The 9183-nt window shown below is 33.5% G+C and overlaps 1 protein-coding gene across 1 annotated transcript; it reads left to right on the top strand.

The window, feature by feature from the left end:
* The first annotated feature begins 5341 nt into the window (after positions 1–5341).
* LOC125205976 (spermidine synthase 1) lies at positions 5342–8667 on the top strand. The gene is made up of 9 exons (XM_048105215.1): positions 5342–5631; positions 6688–6764; positions 6883–7005; positions 7293–7397; positions 7506–7578; positions 7689–7760; positions 7834–8029; positions 8181–8310; positions 8396–8667. Exons 1-9 carry the CDS (start codon positions 5448–5450, stop codon positions 8465–8467), a joined length of 1032 nt encoding a protein of 343 aa, XP_047961172.1. The 5' UTR covers positions 5342–5447; the 3' UTR covers positions 8468–8667.
* Positions 8668–9183: the final 516 nt, after the last annotated feature.

Genomic DNA, 9183 nt, shown 5'->3' on the forward strand with positions numbered 1-9183 from the left:
CAACCCCTAGTAGTTATAATCATAAAATAGCACATCTTACGTTTGAATAGTTAACTTATGAATATCATCTCATATGGAGCTTGAAAGATCATAATTAACTTCTAAGCATCATTATATGAATTACTCCTATGAAAGATCAATTTCGAACTTCTATATATTCATGCATGGGATAAAGCTTGACACCAACATTTGAACATAGTATCATACAGTAAATAACTTCAGAAATCATAAGGAATTTCTGAGCAATTAATCTTTTGTCTGTAGCTTGGAAGACCATAGCTAACTTATAAGCATCGTTCATCTTTGTAGTTTGATATAACATCTATAATGTACATGCAGCAACTAGTATAGAGCTCTGTAGCTCAATTTTAAAGCATCAACTTAATCGTTTTTGCACGTGGTGAACTTGCGGGCATTCCTCTTGGACGAGGACTATTCATTGCGTGACAAAATGCGACATAGGTCTTGTTCCATTGTGATGTAGCTTTTGACATTATAAGATCTTCATATCTCATAGTTGTTCGTTAAAAATTCGAAAGTTAACCCCCGTCTTGCTATAGTTAGTTTTCATGACAAGAGAGTAAGATTTCAAAAATATATATTTAAGCAGATTGAATTTTTTAGATAGCAAGACCCAAGGCACCACGACAGGGGTGAGATATACGAAGAACAAAACAAAAATAAAGGAGACTACATTCGCGACAAAAGAATATTCCAAATAAGTTATTCCATAATCGTATCAAACAAGAGGTCTCAAGTATGGAATTTACGCATAGATGTTAATTAAACTAGTTCAACAAACATCAAGGAGAACAATAGAAAATATAAAGGAAATCGACAACTTGTATGAGGGCATTTTCCTTCGAGAGTCTGCACAATTTTAGAAAAATATACATAGTTGATTACGAGGTACTAAGTGGAAGTGGACACATGACAAAACTGTATATGGAAAATCAATTCCACATTTGACAGTTCAATCTAAGTTATCTTCAATAAGTGTCATATTTGATCCGCTAGTGCCGACCTGCTGGGAAAGGTACCCATATTTCATGGACACTCAACCGACCAACTCTCTCGATGATTAATAACTATAGTGTACATTAGTCTAAGAAGGGACGCTTCTTTATTTGGACTAGAATTTGATTTACTTAAAATCGACATAACCTTTCTCAAAACGGCATATTGGCGAAACAAATATTCTTAAAAGTATTTCATGAATTTAAATCATATACTCCATGACATACTTGAAACTCATTTGAAGTTAGTTATATGCATGGTAAAAACCCATATGATAATTGATAAGCTTCCAAAAACCTCAGTATAAGCTGACCGCCTTTGGATCGAGCTCCTCTAACTTTCGGCCTAGTGACGATAAAGGGATATAAGTTTTTCAGCTAAAATAAACTTTAATCGAAATGTCACGTAAAGGTTTCTGCTAACTATTACATTAATTAAATCTGACGGTTTAACGATTTCGAAATAATTATGTAGTGATGTGATTTCAAGTTTGATTAACTTTATGATTAAACAGTAGTAGATTAATTATGTTGGGTCTCAATAATTATATCCAAACCATTTAATTAAGGAGTCCATACTAATTTAATTCCAAACCCACAACCGTTGTAGTACATCCAATCTGAATTAATTAGTTCAAACCCAAAGTACCATTTAAATATCCAGCCCAAGAGAAATCCTCGGCCCAAATTTGTGCAAGACTCAGTTTCATAAAATAGGGAGCCCCAAATTTTCATCCCAAAAGGGACAAAAGGAAATTAAATCCCGCAAAATGTCACTTAATTAAGAGCTCGAAGCCTGTATCACTTATCTTATAGTACTAGTATATATAATAAATAATAATTTTTGAGCTAAAGAAACTACAAATTTATTTCTGATACTATGTATATTAATTTGAAAATATTATTCTCATTTTCTAACGAATACAATTAATAATTTAATAGTAACGTAGTAGTAGCAGCAGTAGTAGCAACAACATATATGATGTTTCGCTTAGTATAAAGATATAATGTGTAACAATCACTGCAAACACAATAAATTAAGAGGTTCAAATCTTCCCAACTTTGCTAAAGGAACTTTGTTTACCACTATATCACACATATTTTAATAATACTAAAAATCTTACTGTCGTATTATGTAAACTTAAATAATAATAATATTACTCCATTAAACTAGTTTCAAGCTCAAAAGTCTATTAGAAAAGGTAGAACTTCATTCAAAAGATATTTTTTTGATCTTGCAAAAGATAGTTGTGATTTACTACCTAAATTGCCCTATCAAATAAGAGAATTTATTCTAAAAGATAAAAGCGGAAAAGAGCAGACGACATCCTATCTATTAAGGCATGCTTTAGCCAATCAAAATTTTAAGTGCGTCAATAATTTAATATCATGTAGCCACTTATACTCTTTGTTGACATGCATTATTATAAAGGACTAAAGGTAGTCGTGGAATTGGATTCGTAATTACCTAAATTTACGAGCAGCATCTTTTAATTTAACGACATCCATCATTTGGGATAATCAATTATCAATTATGAATTAATTAGAGTTTAAAATCTTCACGTGTACTTTATTATGACCTGATGTGAAAACTGATAAAGATTATGATCAAACAGTATAAAGATTTCCAAAAAGAACCTTGCTTTTTGTATTTTATGTTGTTCTCCAACACTTTAATCTAATAAAGATAAACATTTTTAGCAAAAAAATAAAATAAATGATAATGGCTCTATAGAATCCTCAAAGGTCATTCAAAGATGTAATTTGTTAAAGTACTTTAAAAACACACACATGCACACGCTTGTTTGAGCTTTCAGTAATCTCCACTAAAACAATCATTACAATCTATTATTGTTTTGTTGTTGTTATTATTTCGTAATTCAAGTTGATGCCATATCAAAATTGAAAATTAGGCATCTCGATGGCAATTAGTATGATTTCTCGTGCAATATTTATCATTTGATTAAATGACAAACACAAATATGTGCGTAATTATATGTTTATTTTTGAGATCTCATTTACTTTTGAAATCTTATTTTATTTTAACTAAAAATCTAATTTACATAATTAACAAATTCATTCTTTGTGGGCATGTTCGTATTTTTCTTAGCACATAAACTTTCAATCCTATATCCCTAATATTTCCGTACCAATTACACTATTCTATTAGACACGCTTTTGTTTTAATGATAGGTCTAATATGTCATATTTGCTTTTTCAAGAGACGAGTCAACTTTATTTTGAATAAAAATTAGAAAAACCAATGTTCATGTTTATAGATTAAAAAAAATAAAAATTATAAAAAATAATAAAAATCATAAGCAAAATATCCAATTCTATTGACAATTGTGTTGTTATATATATGGTCGGTCGAATATCTCGCATGACATACTGATACATGTACTTACGATAAACACGTTAGCTTTAATTAGGATCAAATTTCATTGCAGCGACAATACAAAAAAAGTTCAGAAGTGATGCACTATTAAGTTAACGGGAGATTTTATGTTTGGTCGAATATATATACATTCTTCAATGACACGAGATTTTAGGTGGAGTTCTGAATATTTTTTATTCATTATTTAAAAAATTATTTTGTCATTTTGGATTGTTCATGATTTATAGAATTATTTATTTTATTTCACTTTTAGTATGCAGACCCTATTTTCCACTAACTTTTTACACTCACAATCCAACATAAAACCAATATTATTCCTCCCGTGTCAAGAGAATATACACTTTGAGTTTGGTACGGGTTTTAATGCAAAATTAGTAAAGGAGAAGTAGAGAGAACAAGTAGCTAAAGTATTGTTAGTTACTTTATTTAGTTCCAACTCGTTAGAGATAAAAGAATTTTCAAAACTAGAAAAATGTATATTCTTGTAGGACGGAGAGATTAATAATTTAAATGAGTATCACATCCCACTCACTTTCTCCCTTTAATTTTCTTCAAAAAGTCAAATAATTTTTTAAAACTTGTGTTGGGTCAAAATGGCTCTTTAAATGGTGGACGAGAGAGTATAATAAAGGAGAGTGAAAAAGATGATTGTTTCCAGCTATAGAAAGTGGACATCTTGTGTGAGACAAGCTAAAAAGAAAAATGTGAACATCTTGAGTGAGACTAAGGGAGTGCTACTCTCTTCGTTCCGCTGTAGTGGAAACGTTTCTTTTCGACATGTGATTTAAGTAAAATTTTGTTAAGTGAATTAAATAAAGGAGATAAAAACAAGAAATGAAAAAGATAGAAAGATGGGTAGAGTATTATTGATCTATGCCTCTTGGTATGAAACAACTTTAAATCATTGAGTCAGTTGTCATATATATTGAGATGCCTACAAATCAGTACGGGAAATAGTTATTGGGCTCATCGATAAATACCCTTGCTAATTAAAAAAATAAAAAAAAATATGAATGCTAAAAAAAATGATTCTATTACTAAAAAAAATGGCAAAATGAGTAACTATAGAGTTGTGTTTATTACTGCAGAGATTATGGGGATACCAAAAAATGGTTACGCAACAAACAAACAATAAGAGCATCCGCAATGGTAAATAGGCCAGCCATTCTCTCCCCTGCCACGTCAGCAACACTCAAAAAACCCCCTCTAACAAAAGCATATAGACGAAACATATACATTCGGGATGGACCCACTCAACAAAATTACATTATTGACCCTCTGCGAAACCCTAAATGAAAAGCCGCAATCATGGGATTTGGGTTATCTTTCTCTCTCTCAATCCCAGGAAAGGCTAATCGATAAACTCAATGAAATATTCGAAATTTGCGTCTGACAATAATAATAAGACAATCATTATATTTCTCACCTTGAATTCATTTTTTAATTTTTAATAAATTAAGATAAGTTACTTCATAATGAACCTTCCACTATGGAAATTGCTTTGTATTTATGCACAATATTTGCAGATTTCCTTACCATATACACTCTCCATCGATGAAACAAAAAGATTAAGTCATATGAATAATTAGGTTGCTCTATATTGAATGACTCATTTATTTTAATTTTGCTTGTCACAGTATAAAATTGTAAATTAAGTAAGAAAACAAAAAAAATGAATAGAAAGATTTGATCAGAGATTTGAGTCCAAAATAGGACAATATTCACTGTCATTAACAAAACCCAACATGATCAATTTAATTTATTAAATAAGAAAACATCTTTATACGAAATGGAAACACAGACCACCTTTATCGAGGGGGGTGGGAGAGATATTTATGCTTTTATAAATAAAAAAATAAAAAATAAAAAATAAAAAATAAAAAAACAGAGGAAAGGTAATTATATTAGGTCACTAAGCAGAAAGCAGCGGCGCCTATAGCCTTAAACAGATTCTCTCCAATCAATTCTCACACACTAGCACATTCTACTGCGTGAGCATATAGCTATACTATATAACCACTCGTGCTGAGCGTATGGCAGAGGCGGCGGCTCAATCTGTAGGTGAATTACCGGTGAAGAGACCTCGCGCTGAGGAGGAGGAAAACGGCGGCGTTTCGGTTGAGATGGAAGTTAATAACGGTGCCGTTACGGAGCTTCCCGAGTGCATGTCGTCCGTTATCCCCGGGTGGTTCTCGGAGATGAGCCCAATGTGGCCAGGTGATTTCTTATTCACTCATTGCGTATTTTCATCGATTTCCTTCTTTGCTACTGTATTTTTATGTTTTGATTTTCGGAACGCATGTATTGTATTGCATTTTCATCTCAATTTGGTTCAAAATCTGCTCTGTGCATAAGCTTTTGTTCAATTGTGTTCTACAAGTTGGAGTTTTGATGGTTGGCTGTTTTGTCTAAAGATTTTTATTCAAGCCGAATATGCTTATGATTTGATTTGATCCGCTGCCTATGAGTGGGAATTGAATATATACTCTTAGATGCAATTTTAGCTAAATTCTCTGTGACGCTTGTTTTGTGAATATTGTCTTATAGTATAATATTATTGCGACTTGTACGGCATGTTTTTCCCTTTAATAATGCCTGTGCCTGATCATAATCAGGAGAATAAGTCCCTCTAGTACACCCCACCCATATTCTGTTAAATGATTGCCGTACCAACTCACCGTTTTCTTTGTTACGTTGTTCTAATTTAATAACTACTCTGTAGTCATGGAAAATGAGAAAAGGAAAATAAAAAGGTACAGCTTTCTGTTTATGGTCAAATATTTCACTCAGTGAAGACCTACTTAGTCCTTTATTAATGTTAGAGACAGCAACAGCTTTTAGATTACTACTGCTAAAATGTTAGTATATGCTGATGATGATGTGTACTTGTAATTTTTCTGCTTAAGTTGTTTTTTCTTTATGTATTACAGCAGAGAAATGCTAAGTGCATATAATTTCCATTCATCTGTGTTTTTTATTTGCAGCTATGAGTTGTGCTTTTGCTTTCCTAAGCTGATAAAGCAACAGTTCATCATCTATGTTAACAAAATACAATCCACTCGGCCGGTTGCTTTCTTTTTTAAATGCATTGTTTTGTGGCTTTCCTTGATTCTTTTTTATTTGGATTAATATTTGAAACCTAAAGTTTGAATCATGCTGTCGAGATTGCATAAATAATCTGTTAATAATTAGTACTTGTTTGTCTTGGTGTATCTGAACTCTGTAATATGTAGTAACATGATCCTCACTGCTATTTTGCTGGAACACATACAGGAGAAGCGCACTCACTGAAGGTTGAAAAGATATTGTTTCAGGGAAAATCTGATTATCAGAATGTCATTGTTTTCCAGGTACCTGCCGCTTTGATGACTACATGATCGTTTTTAGCATTAGTTTTCTGTTGTGCCAATTAAGTGCTATATTTTGTCTTATTGCATGCTAATGCCCTTGTCAAATGTTCTACTGCAGTCATCAACATATGGGAAGGTTCTTGTCTTGGATGGTGTAATTCAACTTACTGAGAGGGATGAATGTGCTTACCAAGAAATGATAACTCACCTCCCACTCAGCTCAATCCCAAACCCAAAAAAGGTATTTTCACTCGTGGGAAGCCTTTAACATATGCCATAAGTTGGTAACTTAAAATAGGGGCATTTCTTTGCAATGACTATTAGCATATGCTGTACTTTGTGAATTAATTGTTGTTTGGCTATCTTAGTATTATTGGTGGGCAAACACTAAAAGCATCAAATATATCTAACTGTTCTTTCTTCATTGACCACTTTCAGCTGATTTTTGGAAGGCCATTTGTTTATTAATAAAAATTACTTAATACATTTAGTTCATCATTCTTAGGTCTGAGAGTAAGTTTCTTTCAGGTTTTGGTGATTGGAGGAGGGGATGGTGGTGTCCTGCGTGAAGTATCGCGTTATGCCTCTGTTGAGAAGATTGACATATGTGAGATCGATAAGATGGTTGTTGATGTGAGTTATTCTAAATGTATTTTGGTTCATTGTCATGATCCTGTAGTTGATGTGCTGGAGCGTTGTTCCTGAAATATATGATAGAACTAATATGGTCCTTCCTCACAGGTTTCTAAGCAATTTTTCCCGAATGTAGCTGTGGGATATGAAGATCCCCGAGTCACACTGCACATTGGAGATGGTACTTTCAGTCCCCTGCTGCTTCAAAACCCCCACCAAAAATAAAAACATGTGCATGTTTTATGCTTATGTTTAGTTGAATTTGTGATTTTTTTCTTGAATTCTTTGCAGGGGTTGCATTCCTAAAGGCCGTGCCAGAGGGAACTTATGATGCAGTTATAGTGGATTCTTCGGATCCAATAGGTAAAGTATTCCTCTTAGTAGCACTTCCTAAAAAATCTCGTTCAATTGTTAAGTTGTATGTTTCACGTCTCAGGCCCTGCCCAAGAGTTGTTTGAAAAACCCTTTTTTGCGTCAGTAGCTAAGGCTCTCCGACCAGGAGGCGTCGTGTGTACTCAGGCTGAAAGCATATGGCTTCACATGCACATTATTGAAGATATTGTTGCGAATTGCCGCCAGATCTTCAAAGGCTCTGTCAATTATGCCTGGACCACTGTCCCCACATACCCAAGGTATTTCCGGTCACACAATGTGGTGCAGTTCTCCTAAATGTTTCGCTTTTCCACGATTTCCCATATACGTATTCCTTTACCAAATAACCCACCATACGATTAACAAGGTGAAGGCCATATCTGTGATGATGCTAATGAATCTGTTTTTCAGTGGTGTGATTGGTTTCATGCTTTGTTCCACGGAAGGCCCCCCAGTTGACTTTAAGAATCCAATCAACCCGATAGATGCTGATGATGATCATGCCAAAACAAATGGACCATTGAGGTTCTACAACTCCGAGGTACTACACTTAGCATTGTCTGCAAAACTACCTCACATTCTTCCTTTAGCCATTGACGATTTGTGTCTTTTGATCTCATCTCCAGATCCACTCGGCTGCATTCTGCTTGCCCTCGTTTGCCAAAAAGGTGATCGAAGCAAAAGCTGCGGCTAACTGAAGAAATTCTTGAGGCCGGGGAGAGCAAACGTAGGAATTAGGCTGTTGTTTGGTTCCTAATTTATGTCTATTTAATGCATTTGACTTAATACTAGCAATCTAGAAATGTACCAGGGAGTTTGGACATCATGTTTTGTTTTTGATCATTCATCACAACTTATGATATTTTGCCATATTATATGTTATCTTTGTTGCATTCAAGTTTCGGATGACACAGTGAGGTCAGAGAAGTTGAACAATGATTAACAAAGATGATCTAAACACCCACGTACCGTTTACTTCGTAAGACCTAGGATCACGTAGTACTCCATTATTTTAGTTGGTGAGGTGTCAAAAAAGGATTGTTTCCAAAATCATAAATTTTGGAAAAAAATGATGTTTCTCCAACTCGACCGATTAGTTCACTTACATAATCTGACTTGCCACATCGAATTCAAATTAGGAAAAAAAATTGAATTCGTGGGAAATACACTATAAGACATAAATTTGTGATATTAACAACCAAATTTTAAGTTAGTGGTAATTATCATATTTTGGCCAGACTTTATTACCATTACACCTATAATTTTTCTTGTCATAAGGGCCAAAATATTGTTGCTTTGTAGGATAGACTATCATTTAGTATTTTTTAACTTTAGTAATCTCTTCGTAAATAGAGGATTAGAGATGTGCTTAAAAATAACTAATTTAAGTTTCAACATACATCCAATCTCGTGC

Source organism: Salvia hispanica, chromosome 2, assembly GCF_023119035.1.
Source record: "Salvia hispanica cultivar TCC Black 2014 chromosome 2, UniMelb_Shisp_WGS_1.0, whole genome shotgun sequence".
In the NCBI taxonomy this organism is placed as follows: Eukaryota; Viridiplantae; Streptophyta; class Magnoliopsida; order Lamiales; family Lamiaceae; genus Salvia; species Salvia hispanica.

Bases quoted from the DNA above. Each gene is read 5' to 3' on its own strand.
- LOC125205976 (XM_048105215.1), top strand. From the start codon at position 5,448: ATGGCAGAGGCGGCGGCTCAATCTGTAGGTGAATTACCGGTGAAGAGA. The intron at 6,765-6,882 runs GTACCTGCCGCT...GTTCTACTGCAG, and splicing joins AGAATGTCATTGTTTTCCAG to TCATCAACATATGGGAAGGT. The intron at 7,006-7,292 runs GTATTTTCACTC...AGTTTCTTTCAG, and splicing joins CAATCCCAAACCCAAAAAAG to GTTTTGGTGATTGGAGGAGG.